General features: G+C 38.5%; 1 protein-coding gene across 1 annotated transcript in view; it reads left to right on the plus strand.

The window, feature by feature from the left end:
• LOC139729337 (DNA-dependent protein kinase catalytic subunit-like) overlaps positions 1-17802 on the plus strand; it is an 89284-nt gene that overhangs the window by 27686 nt on the left and 43796 nt on the right. Inside the window, exons 33-48 of the mRNA XM_071640265.1 lie at positions 268-400; positions 553-708; positions 1262-1533; positions 2310-2433; positions 5330-5487; positions 5911-6013; positions 6779-6906; positions 7398-7605; positions 9115-9293; positions 9716-9884; positions 10117-10270; positions 10875-11050; positions 13138-13281; positions 14244-14354; positions 17028-17171; positions 17532-17671. Coding sequence (XP_071496366.1) covers positions 268-400; positions 553-708; positions 1262-1533; positions 2310-2433; positions 5330-5487; positions 5911-6013; positions 6779-6906; positions 7398-7605; positions 9115-9293; positions 9716-9884; positions 10117-10270; positions 10875-11050; positions 13138-13281; positions 14244-14354; positions 17028-17171; positions 17532-17671 — 2499 coding nt within the window. The remainder of the gene's footprint in view (positions 1-267; positions 401-552; positions 709-1261; positions 1534-2309; positions 2434-5329; positions 5488-5910; positions 6014-6778; positions 6907-7397; positions 7606-9114; positions 9294-9715; positions 9885-10116; positions 10271-10874; positions 11051-13137; positions 13282-14243; positions 14355-17027; positions 17172-17531; positions 17672-17802) is intronic.

Below are 17802 nucleotides of genomic sequence, written 5' to 3' on the forward strand. Positions count from 1 at the left end.
CCCCTACTTGAGAGATGATATGGTCTTACCCCTAATTCTTCTGGTATCCTCTTGTTTCCATGATGTTGGATATGAGCTGCTCAGTAATGTAAGCTGCAGAGTTTCAGTTTGAATGCTGAGATAGAATGAATTATTGTTAAGAATACAATGTATTCACTGCTCATGCTGTAAGAATGAATTATTGTTAAGAATACAATGTATTCAATGCTCATGCTGTAAGAATGAATTATTGTTAAGAATACAATGTATTCAATGCTCATGCTATAGGAAGGAAGATTTGTTCTCCATGCTGCCCTCACTCTTCAACACCCAAGGCAGCTCAACTCTGGACCATGTGGAGCTTCAACAGTTAGTCACAGGGTACGGCCAAATGCAGAAAGCTAAACTTCTTCCCAGACAGGTAACTACAAGGCTTAGCTCTATTGACAAGAATTACTAATTACTAACTTAGAAATGATGTCACAAATTATAATTTGTGGTTCACTCAAAGTGACTGTACTGATCCACGCTGATGGTACTCACAGTTAACATTAACTTGCCTTTACTGACTAGATCACTTACAAGGGTCCGGAGCTCTTGGACTGTGTGATGTCAGGAGTGGTAAAAAAAGACAGTGGAAACAGAGGTCAAGAGGCTCGGACATTGACCCCTACAGAGACAGCTGTAGGTCAAAGGTTACTGGAACTGGCTCTTCAACTTGGAGTCAAGGTAAAGTTTCAAGGGCACAGAGATCCTGCCTTCTTTGATTGTAGCATCAATTTTTTATTTTATTCTTGCTCATGTACACATTACCCTGAAAGAATCTGCACATGATCTAATATTCAAATATTTATTTATTATGTATGTATATATTTATATATTTATGTATGTATTATATTTTTGTTTTTAACTTTGATAGACCTCTCCATATTCAATTAACTTAATATTATCACATTTCTGACATGTTTTATAAGTAAAAAGTTTGAATAGGAAAAGAACTTGTTTGCATTACACATTATGTAAATTCTCTTTTTTTCCTTGCCATTCTAAAGGTAAATATACATGTATCTCATATATTTGCAATTTTCATGTTCACAGATTAGATTATTTTTTACTGATGTGTACTATTTAGATATTTAGTACATTTTGTATAGAGAAGTTGCCTTTCAGCCAATTCTACGATTGTGATTTATTGCCAAAATTCGATGAAGAAGAAAAATCACTGAAGTGAATACCCTTCTTGTAGATATAATGTGTTTGCTGTTGTCTTCATCACGTCCAGACCAGTAGCCTGATTGATTGCTTGATGGACAACACTCCAGTAAGCAGCACAGCGCGACCTGTGACCTCCAAGCTAGCTTCCTTGCTGACCCAAGCCACACATGGTGCATTGTTCTACACAGTGTATCGTACAGCCATTGTAGAGCAGCTAGTAAGGCATGGCCAGGACGCAGTGTACCAACTGAGTGAACATGTTAGAGATGGTGGCTGGGTGGCTAGTATTGTCTACAGCATGCTGGAACACACTCTGAGTAACAAGGAACTCAGAAAGAGGTGAGGAGACTACTACATCACAGTGTCCAGCAAAATTTGTTGTTATTGACCAATCAGGTGTCCAGATACAAGTTTTTTGTGATTGACCAATCAGGTGTTCAGCAAAATTTGTTGTGATTGACCAATCAGGTGTCCAGCAAAGTTTGCAGTGATTGACCAGTCAGTTGTCCAGCAAAGTTAAATTTTGTTTTAATTGAACAGTCAGTCATCCAACAAAGATTACTTTGATTGACCAATCAGGTGTCCAGCAAAGTTTGTTGTGATTGACCAATCATGTATGTTGCCATCATCTCCTCAAAGTATGTCCTGTCATATGTTGTCTGTATTGATAGTTAGACTCTTTGCCAATAGCACATTGATTTATTTCACCATAACATAGCAAATTGCTTCACACTTACAAGATTGCATCCACTGTACAAACTTAGTTCAAGAGAGAGTGGTAGGTTCTTATGTAATTTGCTGTCTGTTATTGGATTTGATAAAGAACATGGTGCATAAAGGAAGTAAAGGTTTTCCATGTAATATTGTTATGGCTGGTATGTACTAAAAAAATGCAAATGTAGTCAATAGCATGGAATTTTGAAAGAAATTTAAAATTCCATAATTACAAATTGTAGTTTCATAGTATAAATCAGCAATAAGCATGGCAATGCATATCATTTGTGTTTGTGTCTGTTTGAGACTTATCAGTAGTTAATACAGCTGTTTGTATTCTTAATGTAAAAGACTGAAACCATGTGGGATATATGTGCTGAATGATGTGATTATGTTGTCAGGTATGGGATGGCTATCCACAGTGCAGTCTTGACTCAGTGGGATGACTTGACAAACCTGGGAGGGGATGACAAGGATAACTTCATTCTGAGTCTCAACAGAAAGGTTCTACAGATTGACTGCAAGGTAAGAAACAAAGCTGTGAGTTAGATAACTCTACCTACAGCGTGCAGTGACCAATAACTCTACCTACAGTGTACATGGCATATCAAGTGGACACAATGATCTCTCCAGACTCTGCCATGTGCAAGGTGGAAGTGAAAATATGCAAGCTGATATTCATTGAGCCATTAAACAGAGTCGCATGAAGAGAGGTTGTTAATTATTCTAACAACCTGCTGCAAGCTCAAGAGCCTGGAACACCTACAGGAGATGTGAGCTAAAATCAAGATCAAGCAAGTCAACAATGTACACCAAACAAACATAATTCTACTAACATCAAACATATGTTGGTGACAGTTAACCATGGGGAATGCCAAATACACCAGACAGCTACAGTAGCCCATGAAGGAATTGAACACTCAGTGTAAACAATGTACTCCATAAAACTCCATGTGCCTTTTAGTGTTGTTTACACCAGACACTCAGTGTAGACAATGAACAATTGGGAAATTGGAAATGCTATCTACCCCAATATCCAGTGGAAGCATTGAACCATATGGAGTGCTTTGCACACCATTCAAACTGGTACAGACTTTAGCTAATTGTATTCCCTGAACAGAGTTCGGAGGATACTATGGATTTGGCCTCGTTGCGCCGCGTCTGCGTCCACCGCAGAGATTTTCTTGTGAGCGCTCTACTGGCTGCAGTTCTTCTTCGATCATCTTCAAATTTGGCATGAAGGTGTATTATGGTAAGACGAAGAAGCCTATTGTTTTTGGTGATGGCGCCCTCGCTTGTTCCGTCTTTATACATGAAAAGGTAAATTTAACAGGGTTTGCTTGTATGTGCGACGCTGGCCTTGTTTCTCGACCAATTTTTTTTTCAAATTTGGTATGTAAATGTATCATAGTCAAATCTATACACCTACGATGTTTACTCCTATTGATAATGCTGCACTCACTGTTCCACCTTTTACAGGGTCAAAGGTCACCCTGATCATGTCAAAATTTGCAAAAATGCATGCTTATTTAGGCAATAACTTGATTGTTACTGGATTTTACTCAGACTTGCTAAAGAAGTATATGGGTGGTCATTCTACATGAAGGACACAACAGTTTGTGGTGACGGCGCCCTCAGTGTTCCGACTTGGAGACCATGTCACATTTCTTGTATATGCTGTATAAGCCACAGTTCTTGTCCGATTTTATTGTCCCCGCCGAACGAGTTCGAGCAGGGGACTATGAAACGGGCTCCGTACGTGTGTGTGTCCGTCTGTCCGTCTGTCCGTGCGTCCGTGTGTGATCAAAATGTTCAAAATGCTACTCCTTCGCCATTTCTAACCCGATTTTGATTCTGTTTGCTTTATATGATAGCACTACATGAGAGCTTTGAAACTTCTATACAGAATTTCAGTTGTGACCTTTGACCTTGACCTTTGACCTATATTGTACATTTTGCTTCAAAATGCTACTCCTTCGCCATTTCTAACCCGATTTTGATTCCGTTTGCTTTGTATGATGGCACTAGGTGAGGGCTTCAAAACTTCTACACAGAATTTTGACCTTTCACTTCTTTGACCTTTGACCTTGATTTTTGACCTACATTGTACATTTTGCTACAAAATGCTACTCCTTCGCCATTTCTAACCCGATTTTGATTCCGTTGGCTTTATGTGATGGCACTAGGTGAGGGCTTCAAAACTTCTACACAGAATTTTGACCTTTCACTTCTTTGACCTTTGACCTTGATTTTTGACCTATATTGTACATTTTGCTACAAAATGCTACTCCTTCGCCATTTGTAACCCAATTTCAATTCCGTTTGCTTTAAGTGATGGCACTAGGTGAGGGCTTCAAAACTTCTACACAGAATTTTGACCTTTGACTTCTTTGACCTTTGACCTTGATTTTTTACCTGTATTGTACATTTTGCTACCATATGCTACTCCTTCGCCATTTCTAACCCGATTTCGATTCCGTTTCCTTTATGTGATGGCACTAGGTGAGGGCTTCAAAACTTCTACACAGAATTTTGACCTTTGACTTCTTTGACCTTTGACCTTGATTTTTTTACCTATATTGTACATTGGCTACAAAATGCTACTCCTTCGCCATTTCTAACCCGATTTCGATTCCGTTTGCTTTATGTGATGGCACTAGGTGAGGGCTTCAAAACTTCTACATAGAATTTTGACCTTTGACTTCTTTGACCTTTGACCTTGATCTTTTTACCTATATTGTACATTTTTGCTACTAAATGCTACTTCCGGCGGGGACATATATTACGCACCGCGTGATTTCTACTTTTCCTTGTTAAAACTTGCCTTGGAGGTTTATGGGGAGTTATTCTAGGTAACAAAAGTTTTCATTGCCAGTGCTCTCATTTGTCAAACTTTTATAGGATGACATGTCATATTCCTTGTATGTGCTATATATACTAGCCTCATTTCTCATCGGATTTTATTGTATCCTGCAACAGTTGCCATATTATACAACATTTTGGCCTGAAAAGTAATCCAGATGGGGTATTTGGACGGGTTCGGGGGATACATGAGCTCGTTTGCGAGTGCTCTAGTTTTTTTTAGATTATTTCATGATTTTTATGAGCATTTTCTTTGCTAGCCATGCTGAAGTTTTCCACTAGTATGCTACAGTCCTATCTTGTTTCTCCTTTTTTTTAAAGATTTGGGAGCAACTAATAACCTCTTCAAGCCATTTTAGTTCTTCTATTTTACTGTAGCCCTTCTAGAAAGTCAACTTTAAATACAGCTGTTGTTGCATGAATGTCATTCTCATTTTGATTGAATATTCATGACATGTATATACATTTCATATTTAAGACAGTCAAGTTTAAGTTTCATCCAAAATTTATCACTGTTTGTGAAGGTTACCTTAATATTCTTACCCTTGTTCCTCTTCAGCATGTTCAAGACCCAACTCACCCAGCATTCAGCACAGTGTTTGAGGGTTATCTTGGCCTGCTGAAGGACCCCAAGAAATCTCTTGCCTGGAAGACAAAGGCCCTTGATATTCTCTACTTCTTTGTCACTGTGCCAGAGAGAGAGGAGAAACGGCTGAAGTGAGCACATTTTCGCATGAATAACAAATCATTCTTTTATTATTGCTTTCTTTTCTTACAGTATATATTTACTCAGTTTCATGTATACAAAAAAGGACAACATGTTTTCATGCCCCATTTTGTCATGAGAGTAGGCACACTTATGCAAAGAAGCAATTCTCTATACATTGCAGATTAATGATGTTAATTTCCCCGTAGGAAATATTTATTTTATAGATTTTAGCAGAGGAGGAAACATGTAAGGTTAAGCTGATATATTATGTGGTGGGATATCTCTTTTCTGAAGGTGCAACATGCCATGAACAACAGTGTCATGCTTGTTGCTTTAATATCCACTTTCATTTGCTCGCTTCATCACAGGTTGCATATGATGTAAAACATGAGTGTTAATGATAATATAACTTTGTATTTGACCCCACCCAGGGAAGCATTGGATACACTGGCTGCTACTCACTTCCCTCTCCATTCATCAGAGTTTAGTCCTGGTAGTCCCAAGTACAATGATTACATCATGGCTCTTAACAAGGTAGCATTAAAATAGCTGAGTTTATTCTTTGTTTTTCCTCCAGGAAATTGCCTCAATTATCACATGTCTTAGATCATAGATATTTGTGAAAGTTTATCTGTGTGACATTGTTTTACCAGTGATTATAAGTAAACAAGTGCTATTGTACCTTTTAAAGTGTCATTTTTCAGGAGGCATAGTATTTTACTACCATGTACAATGCTTTGTGTGTGTTTAAACAAAATATGTTGTTGGATGTGTATTGATGTCTCAGTAACAAACTATCAAAGTGCTTCCTTCTTTTTAATTTGTTCTTTTAAAATACTGGCGGAACAAGTGATTTAATTTGCAGAAGGCTGCAGCAAAAATGTATATTTATTAACAAATGAATCAAAGTGACAAATTATAATAAAGAATAGCTACTTTGTGGTCTAATAAGACACATGCAGGCTTTAGTGTGTGTACTGAGACAAAAGTAAAAAAGAAAGAAAGAAAGGAAGAAAACCACTTTACAAAGAAAGGATTGTCAGAGGTGTATTTTTACCATTCAATATGACAAGCTTTGTTGATCTCTCATTCATACTTGAATGACTATATTACGGCAATGGTTTTATGACATATATCCAGATACTGCAGTGATATAGATTACATTCATTGAATTTCCTCTTGTAGAGTGCACTAGGCAGACTAAAAACATTTCTCTTACAGTTATCAGTAATTTACATTCTGCATAAATCTTGCTCATTGATTCTTGTCTTGTAAATGGAATACATTGTTGTGTTGTAGATCTTGACATCCCTGGTCCTTACTGGAAGTCTGATGCTCCTGGAGCTTGTCATCAGTATCCTGTGCCGAGATGAAAGACATGTTTATGAAGACAAGATCCAAGATGCACTGGCTTCTTTCTCCAAACGGTAAATCCACCTTGATGTCATTCATCTCGTAGAAGATTTCAGCTGCAGTACTTGTGCATACATGTCTGTTGTGAATTGAATGTTTTATTGTTTGTGAAACATGATCGCAATATATTTGATAGCTGAATGTTTTGATTTCAAATGCTATCCTCTATGCTTTATATTGGAGGCATATTGCAGCCTTCTATAGCCTACTGTTAAGAATAAAACATTGAAGATCAGTGATGTGAACTTTAGGACAGGTAGGACTTCAAGAAGGGTTGTTGGCAAGTTAATGCTCAAACTCAGATATCTGTTTCTCCAAGTAGATGAGATTGCCTTCCCTGTGTATTTTTTTTTTTTTTTTTTTTGTTACTGCTACCTGTAAATTTTTTTTTTGTTTTTTGGCCTCCCCTTTGTAAATCTTTTTTTCCTTCCTCTGCATTTTTTTTCTTTGCTCCTTGTGAATATTTTGGTCTCTGCTTTCTATAAATCACTCTGCCTGCTGCCAGGCTGAACCCAGAGAAGCAGGCAGCAGCAGCCAATGTTCCATTCCAGATATTCAAGGAAGAGAAGCGTTACCCCAAGGAGGTTCGTTTGGCTGCTATCCAGCGAGTCTGTGTACCTCTCCTCAGGCAGGCCTCCCAGCAGGCAATGGTCACCTTCTACAAGAGTCACATTCATGAGATCCTTACTCTCCTGGAGGCCAAATTTGTCAAGGTTGGTATGGAAATATTGTGTCATTGATACTTATTCAAAGTAGGGGAACAAATTGATGATTACAACATGGTGTAGCCTGGAAGTCATTTCTTGATCTACAGTTGTATATACAGGGTGTGGTTGAAGCTGATTGGTATCAATGATTAAAAACAAACAAACAAACAAAGAAGAATAAAAAAGATTTGAAAGTACAAGAGTAGATGGGGTGCCATGGGTTCTAATGTGTGGAAATGATAAAACACTTGTTAATGTCAAGCAAACAATAGAGTTTGGAGCATCATTATCACTCAGCATATTGACCCTCCATGGCTCTTATCATTAATGTGTTATGTTATGTGTGAAATGCCTAGTAGGCTGATTTGTTTTAAATTGTTAATCTTCATACAGTGCAGTGATTCTAATGAGGATGTGCAATCTTAGTAAGATAACCTACTGGGAATAGTGTATAGCATGCATAAAGTCTGTTGGGAATCTTAAAAGTAACAGATCAAGACATTTTTGGAGGAGTAAATTCTGTCTCTGTTAGTTTCACTGTGGCACAGTGTTAGTAAGTGATGTCTCTTAGAATAGAAAGTATTCTGTTATTACATGAAATACATTGTAGCAAGAGAGTCTTGATTTCAGAACTTGGATATGTGTCTTTATATTTCTGTCCTTACTGAGGCTGCCTAATGGGTATTTAGAACAGGTTAAAGTAGAGAACAAAGGTGTACCTCAGGAGGTCAGTGTGTGTACATGTATTATATGTGTGTGAATGAAGGGAATATTTACCCTATTCTGACTGGAGGGGTCAATTCGACCCCCTCTCGACATTTCGCGCTACGATTCCGCGACGCGCAAAGATTTTGCCGCGTCGTTTCATGACTTTTTTCATTGAAGTCTCCTGCATATTTTGAGACCAAATTTGTGACATCTGGGTATGCAGTTCTAAAGTTACGTAATGTTTTGCATATGCATGTCAACCTGAAAATGGCTCAAATTCAGGATATCATGTGCAAATCCAATGCAAATTGTGTTTTTTTTTGTTGGTTAAATTGATATAAATGAGATTATTTCAACTTTTAACCATTGAAATTGATCAATTTTAATGTAGATAAGCTTGAAAAAGTGCCTGTAACAAATTTCGGCAAAAAACAAAAGAAACTAACTTTTATTATGCTATTTTTTTCAAGAAAATTGTTGAATGTGTCTTGAGGAACTTGGACATAAAATTTAGCAATCCTTCAGTCTTTTTAATGGAGTTACAGGTGAAAATATGATTTCATGCATAAATTTACATAATTAATTTACTAAAAATAGAAAGCCATTATTTTTCTAATATATGACCATGTAATCTTGTAGTTAACATTTAGCTCTATCTTCAGGCAAAATTTTGCAGCGATCGCGTGATCGGCAGCCGAGATCTGAAGGGGGGGGGGGGGGGATGGGCGGTCAAATTGACCCCTCCCAATAAAACTTGGTCTCAAATAGCCCAGTTAAAAAACATGGTTTGATTTAATGCTGTTGTAGAACCCAGTTCAGGCTTTTGAGAACCAGCTTGTGTGCAAGATCTGCTACTTTGAGTTGGTGGAACTGCTCTACTCCAAGCTGAGCAGAGAAGACCTTTACACTGAACAGTCTGCCATCAACAGAGAGTACTGCCATGGCAAAGTAGGGAAAGGCAATGAAATGACTGCAGCCTTGAACAAGTAAGTCAGCTCACACTGCATTGAAAGATTAGACAAGATTACATAATAAAAAAAATATATACTCATATCTTATGCACTGTTTTCATGATTATTCCAGTCAGTTTGTGGTGGATTATCAGGGTTGTTGCTAGTTTAAAGCAGAATATATGAATCAAATACATGTTCCTGTAGCCATGAATGGGAAAGTTATCATTATCATCAGGTCAATGAGTCCTCCTGTTCTCAATCTGTATGCTGTATGCTGAAGTCCAAATCACCATCTGCCACGGTACAGTAGAAACTGTTATTGTCACATAAGATCTCTGATGACATGCCGTTGAACAACTTTGCATAAATATGAAAAAAGAGATATTTTGAGCATGGTGTGTTTATTATGTGAGTTGCAAGGTTACCACAAACTCATATAGTGTGTTTGAAAACAGGACAGCTCACAGCTCTCGTTGTGAGGATTGTCGAGGAGAGACGGTTGCCATGGAGCTAAGGCGTCAGTTCCACTGTGCTGCTTACAATGCTATCATTGCCATCATCAGCTGTGTTCAGAATGAACTCAAATTCTACAGTGGACTCCTCTTCAGTGACAACATTGCAAAGGTACCACAATTTCTTTCCTTCCATGTGTGTGTGTGTATTTTTTAATTGTTATTTGGATGGCTTTTTCTTGTCAAGTAATGTAAATTGTGCATTTTGATCATACACATGTAGTTGAAACATATTTCAAAGGATAATTTAGACTTGTAAGAAGCAACATGCATTTCTTTACTCGTATTCTATGCCAAAGAAGTTAATTGATTATTTTTGGTATGCTTGTCTTTGATCACATTAGGGCCAATTCTTGTTGGATAATTTGCTGGATGTACACAAAAGGTACACGTTTGATCTTGAGTTGGACTCACCGTTTGAACGCAAGAAACGTTTTGTAGCAATCCGCAGCCAAGTGAGGGAGACAGTCAGCGTGGAGGATTCTGGCTTTGTGTCAGGTATGAGGAGCATTATTCTTTGAATATCATACTTCAAAGCATTTTAGTATCTCAGACACTCATCACATATTGTCTAGGAATGGGCAATAGGCATGATATAGATAATGATTTGTTTTGTTCACTGAAGTATTCATCAAGTTGATTTCAAGTTTATTGTTGTATGTAACAGTGCAAGTAAGCTCCTCAGAATATAAATACCTTCCAGCTACATATTCTTGTATTTATACCTTGAGGACCCGTTCTGAGTAACTAGAGGTGTGGAAGTTTATTAAGAAGGTGTTTGTCCATTTATTCTCTAACCCTTGTATTACAAGGGTTAAAGAATAAATAAACAAAAGAACAGTGCTGAATGTCAGATGGACAAACAGTGTCAGTTCCTTAGGTAACCACAGAGATTGGCAGCAAACTTTGTCTTCACAATGTTCTTTTGAAAATCGAGAAAAAAAGTAAGACTCTTGAAATTAAGTTAGCCAGATATGGTTACAGTAGCATATGCCCCTTTACTCCTATGTGTCGGTGATCTGTTAGTATTCCTGACAAAGAATCTATTATTGGTCTGAAGTATCTAATTGATCTCTACTTGTATATGTTAAACATTTGCCAGGACCAGCCCATTACTTGTCATCCCAGTATTTGTCCGACAGCAGTCTGAGTGAAGACATACAGCAGTTTGACTTCTCTAGCGGAGTCCATCATTTCTCAAGCTCTGTGGAGAGTCAAAGGGAAGCAGCTGGATCCAGCCAAGGCAGCCAAGGGGCTCTATCAGTGGTTAGGACAATGGTCAGTCTCTTAAGGCAGCCAAGGGGCTCTATCAGTGGTTAGGACAATGGTCAGTCTCTTACTATGTACTTCCAAGCTTGTCTTCTTTTTTTTTAGCTCACCTGAGCCAAAGGCTCAAGTGAGCTATTGCGATTGCCCTTCGTCCGGCGTCCGTCGTGCGTCGTCCGTCGTGCGTTGTTCGTCGTGTGCCGTGCGTAAACTTTTTACATTTTCATCTTCTTCTTGAAAACCCCAAGACCGATTTTCATCAAACTTGGTAGGTAGCATCCCTAGGGGGTTAGGAACTCAATTTTTTTAAATGGGCACCATGCCCCACCCAGGGGGGCCCCCAGGAGGGCCCAAACCCCCCAAAATTAAGGAATCTGTAAAAATCTTCTTCTCTAGAACCAGAAGTGATAGAGCTAAGTTAATACTATGAGTTAGTACATTGATGACTATAGTTTCATTTTTGTTCATGGCAGAATCAGGGGTGCCCCCCTTGGGACCCAGGGGAGGGGGGTGGGGAGGGGTTCTAATGGGGCCTAAATTGTACATTTTCATCTTTTTCTTGAGAACCCCATGACCCATTTTCACCAAACTTGGCAGGTAGCATCCCTAGAGGGTTAGGAACTCAATTTATTAAAATGGGCACCATGCCCCACCCAGGGGGCCCCCTGGGGGGCCCAAACGCCCCAAAATTAAGGAATCTGTAAAAATCTTCTTCTCTAGAACCAGAAGTGATAGAGCTAAGTTAATACTATGAGTTTGTACATTGATGACTGTAGTTTCAAGTTTGTTCATGGCAGAATCAGGGGTGCCCCCCCCCCTCCCCTTGGGACCCAGGGGAGGGGGGTGAGGTTGGGTCCTAATAGGGCCTAAATTGTACATTTTTATCTTCTTCTTGAAAACCCCACAACCCATTTTCACCAAACTTGGCAGGTAGCATCCCTAGGGGGTTAGGATCTCAATTTGTTAAAATGGGCACCATGCCCCACCCAGGGGGCCCCCAGGGGGGCCCAAACCCCCAAAATGAAGGAGTCTTTAAAAATCTTCTGTAGAATCAGAAGTTATAGAGCTAAGATAATACTATGAGTGAGTACATTAATGACTGTAGTTTCAAGTTTGTTCATAGGAGATCCAGGGGTGCCCCTCTTGGGGGCAGGGGGAGGGGGGGTGGTTGGGAAGGTCCAAATGGGGGCCTGAATTGTACATTTTCATCTTCTTCCTGAAAACCTTCCTGAAAAAATCTTCCTGAAAAAATGATGTATTTTCGTCAAACTTGGCAGGTAGCATCCCTAGGGGGTCAGTATCTCAATTTATGAAAATGGGCACCTTGCCCCACCCAGAGGGCCCCAGGGGGCCCCAATCCCCCCAAATTAAGGAATCTTAAAAAATTGGGGCCCTTATTGTACATTTTCATCTTCTACTTGAGAATGCCTGGTCAAATTTTGGTAGAGCTGTGAATAATTTAGATTAGTGACTGCGTGAAAGGTGAACTTGCGATACTCGGGTGAGCGCTAGACCCGCGGGTCTCTTGTTTTATTCCCAATTATCATGGCAGGGTACATTTGAAATAACCCAGAACTCATCCCACTGTGAAATCTCTAATTGGTGCAATGAAATGATTTTCTTTGTTCTTTATTTGTACATCTTTCACCACTGATTTTTAAAGATTTATGGTTTGATGATTGGCATGAAGTTTGAGTGATAAAATACAGTGACAGATTGCAGTACCATTCTCTTGAAAAAGGAATAACACTTATCCCAGAATGATGAATAATGGTAAGATTGTCCTTTAGATCAATTATTTTCTTATTGTAGAGGAATACTGTATAGGCTGAATATTTCGTGAGGTTATTATTTTTGCGAATTTCACGAGTCAGGTGCTAATTGTGAAATTAAAGACTCGTGAAAATAATGGCTCTTATCCCAATATTCAATGTGACGCACACGTATACATTTCTCTGTTCAGTCCAGTACTCCATGATCGCGAATTTAACCACTCGCGAATTTTTCAGGAAGTCCCAATCCGCGAAAATTTAGACTCGCTACATATATGGCATATACAGTAGATGACAAGATACCTTTGTCTCGTTTCATTTGATCAGGACTCTCATCAAGTGTCAACCCCAGGAGGAGACTACCTTGAGATGGAGCAAGATGAGCTGAATAAACATGAGTGCATGGCAACCATGACTGCTGTCATCAAACACATGGTTGCCAACAAGATAACTCCAGAGGTTAATAAGGAGGTTAGTAAGGAGGTTAGAGTCACATGTCAGTTTGTTCAACAATTTTGTGATACCATCTCTCCACTCGCTTATTTTAAGCCTTACACCTGTAAAATATTCCTTGCAGGGCACATGCCGGAATGATATATATATATATATATATATATATATATATATATATAGATAGATAGATAAAATAGTATATACAATGCATGCACCATTCAATGTCTTTGGTGTTTGGTGTCCAGGCAAACGAACTTTCTACACCTTGGTCCTGATATTGCAAGAGGGTTATTGTGCTCAAACAATACTCAGAGGTCATTAATTGCAGACTTTTACTTCACTGCTCTTAAATGTTATACACATTTTTGTGAACTTTTGTCAAAACAGATAAAGTCCCTCTGAAATAAAGAAAGCATTTCCAGCTTCAAAATTGGGAGCATTTTATAGAAACCACCCTCATCACCCCCAGCTAATTAGTTCTCATCAGGGTGTTTAGTGTTTTTGTTTTTGTGAAGTTGTTACACCAAGTTGATGTGCCATCTATCCTGATGATTATTTCAATCAGATCACTGACTTGTAATGCTTGTTATCCTGTCAGTTTAAAATTGCAGCTGCTTTTTTGTTGTTATTTCTGCTTTTTTTTTTACTGTTTTTTTTTTTTTTTAAATGTGTTAGCCTGCTTGTCATTCTTGCTTATGCTTTCTGGTAGGAATGACTTACTCTAATATCTGTCAAAATACCAAGTTCTTCATGGGAAGCAATAAAGTTTCACAGCATTTTCATATATTTTTGATGTTCACATTTATCCAATTTCAAATCATCTTTGACCAGAGTATACAGTGTCCATGTGCCATTTTCTGTGTGGAGTATATGGTAGTTGTCATGAGAGATTTTTTTTTCACACAATCCTGTTATCACAAATCAAGTATGGTAGAAGAAACAATCACTTATCTGGCTAAATCTCTATTTCATATTAAAAGGCACCTGAAATGCCTACCTGGATGTCAAATCTCCAGAAGAAGTTGTCTGCTGCTGCCACCAATGTCAACATCAAGCTCTTCATTGCCAGACTGGTAATCAACTGTCAAGAGGTGAGCTCTAAAGGTCATTGATTTAGCAGGTAGAAATATAATTGTCCCCGCCGAACGAGTTCGAGCAGGGGACTATGAAACGGGCTCCGTACGTGTGTGTGTCTGTGTGTCCGTGTGTCCGTGTGTCCGTGTGTCCGTCTGTCCGTGCGTCCGTGTGTGATCAAAATGTTCAAAATGCTACTCCTTCGCCATTTCTAACCCGATTTTGATTCTGTTTGCTTTATATGATAGCACTACATGGGAGCTTTGAAACTTCTATACAGAATTTCAGTTGTGACCTTTGACCTTGACCTTTGACCTATATTGTACATTTTGCTTCAAAATGCTACTCCTTCGCCATTTCTAACCCGATTTTGATTCCGTTTGCTTTATATGATGGCACTAGGTGAGGGCTTCAAAACTTCTACACAGAATTTTGACCTTTGACTTCTTTGACCTTTGACCTTGATTTTTGACCTATATTGTACATTGCCTACAAAATGCTACTCCTTCGCCATTTCTAACCCGATTTTGATTCCGTTGGCTTTATGTGATGGCACTAGGTGAGGGCTTCAAAACTTCTACACAGAATTTTGACCTTTGACTTCTTTGACCTTTGACCTTGATTTTTGACCTATATTGTACATTTTGCTACAAAATGCTACTCCTTCGCCATTTGTAACCCGATTTTGATTCCGTTTGCTTTAAGTGATGGCACTAGGTGAGGGCTTCAAAACTTCTACACAGAATTTTGACCTTTGACTTCTTTGACCTTTGACCTTGATTTTTTACCTATATTGTACATTTTGCTACAAAATGCTACTCCTTCGCCATTTGTAACCCGATTTTGATTCCGTTTGCTTTAAGTGATGGCACTAGGTGAGGGCTTCAAAACTTCTACACAGAATTTTGACCTTTGACTTCTTTGACCTTTGACCTTGATTTTTGACCGGTATTGTACATTTTGCTACCAAATGCTACTCCTTCGCCATTTCTAACCCGATTTCGATTCCGTTTGCTTTATGTGATGGCACTAGGTGAGGGCTTCAAAACTTCTACACAGACTTTTGACCTTTGACTTCTTTGACCTTTGACCTTGATTTTTTTACCTATATTGTACATTGGCTACAAAATGCTACTCCTTCGCCATTTCTAACCCGATTTCGATTCCGTTTGCTTTATGTGATGGCACTAGGTGAGGGCTTCAAAACTTCTACATAGAATTTTGACCCTTGACTTCTTTCACCTTTGACCTTGATCTTTTTACCTATATTGTACATTTTGCTACTAAATGCTACTTCCGGCGGGGACATATTTTACGCACCGCGTAATTTCTACTTTTCCTTGTTTGATTTATTTTAGTTACTAAACTTTATGTTATACACATCAAATTGGTAGATGAAAAGGGCAAAGCTGTGGTAATTCCTGATCTGACATAGACCAATACATATGGATAGAAACAACCTATAGAAACATCCAACAAATAAAGAATAGTTTCCAACAAATAGGAGTAGGAATGTATGCCTGGATGCCTAAAGTGGCATAATGATGCTTTTCACACACAAAAAAAAGTGCTACTCACCTCCAACTAATTACTCATAATATAACAATCAAACTTCATATGGTAAGTGGTAAGTGTTGGTTAACCCTAACTTACCTGGGGGGGGGGGGCATAATGGCCCCCCCCCTCGACGCATTCCGCGACCATTCCGCGGCGCAAAATTTTTTGACCACGCCGCTCGCTGACTTTTTACTTTCAAGTCTCGCGCAACTTTTGAGACCAAATTTGTCGCGCCCGGGCATACCGTTCCGAAGCCACGCCCCTTCAAAAAATTTTCGTCAACCCCAATATTGCTCAAAAACGTGATTTTGTGTACAAAGTCAATACAAATTGTGTTTTTTCAAGTAATTCATATAAAGATTCATATTTTTAATTCTAATGGCTGAAATAAATTTATTTTAGTATAATTATGCTTCTAAAGATGTGTATGACAAATTCTGCTGAAAAAAACAACAAAAGCGAAAGTTCGAAAAAACAATGAAATACATTAAAAAATGATAAAACAATAAAAAACATAAGAAATTAATTTTGATACTGAATTTTTTTTTACGCACAAATGTTTGGAATGTCACTAGAAATGTTGACACCAAAATTCAGCATTCCATAAGCTTTTATAAGCCAATTACAGACGAAAATGAGGTTTTTTGCATATATTTGCATAATTAATTAATATAAAATAGAAAATGCAATTTTTTTGAAAATTTAACTAAACAGTCTTGTAGATTACATCCGGCTTTATGTTCATGCAAAATTTTGCAGCGATCGCGCGATCAACGGCCGAGATCTGAAGGGGGGGCCATAATGGCCCCCCCCCCCCCCCCCCCCCCCCAGGAATTCAAGCTTGCTAAATAGCCCAGGTAAGTTAGGGTTAAATCTTTCTATTAAATGTGTATTGTGAGCCCATCACTCAAACTGTTAAAGTTATTGTCAGAGATAATTTAAAAACTCCCTCAAAGTTTTTAACCTTGGCTCTGAAATAGAAAAATTTAATGAGTTAAACAATATCTTACTCTATTTTATATGAATTTAAAACAGTCTTAATAATAGTAATGATTTAAATGTTTGTACTTGTTATATTGTTCATATAAGTATTCCAAGAGGAATTTGTTTTGATTTTTTTTTTCATCACCTAGGTGTTCATGCCATATGCCAAGTTTTGGCTGGCACCTTTGATGCAGCTTGTGGTCAGTGGTCAGACTGGGTCAGCAGGAATCAACTACATGGTGCTGGACATCATGGTAGTCCTCCTGGACTGGTCATCTGTAGCTATTCCTCAGGTAATCTTGGACACTGCTTCTTGGATTCTGCTATCTGGAACTCAATTGTAACTTGGAGGTTGTAGTAAGCCTGTTCTAAGATTGAAAGTTGACCAAAGAGAATCTTGTAAAATTTCATATGAATAAGTGTTATTGCAAGTTATAAATAAAGGCTAACAAAAAGTAATCCTCACAGGCAATCCAGTGTGTTCTCTTCATGACAACCAAATGAAAATAGAGGAAATCAAATGTGTTTAAGAGAACTCAATGAAAATGATTCCTGTGTGTTCCAAGGCCAAGATTGAAGCAAGTTTATGTGCATTAACTTTGTTCTATGGCTTGGATTCACTGACCTGCAATGGCTGCCTGATGTTTTGTCAGGATCAGCGTTTGGCGAGTCGAGTGCTGGAATTCCTCATGCTTCATTGCCATCATGAGAGTAGAGCTATCATGAAGAACAACCTTGAGGTCATCAAGACACTAGTAGAATGCTGGAGGACTGTCATTCAGGTTCCGACAAGGTCAGTCTCCTCACAGCGTAATCATGTACGACAGTAAACATTTTGTTTGTTTTCACCAGATGATACTTTGTATTATATCGTAATGAACCATAGTCTAGTATCTGCCAGAGTTTGAGTGGACTTTTCTACAT

The sequence above is a fragment of the Diadema antillarum genome, unplaced genomic scaffold (genome assembly GCF_040938485.1).
Source record: "Diadema antillarum isolate AM-2024a unplaced genomic scaffold, OU_Dant_1.0 seq00000234_RagTag, whole genome shotgun sequence".
NCBI lineage: Eukaryota > Metazoa > Echinodermata > Echinoidea > Diadematoida > Diadematidae > Diadema > Diadema antillarum.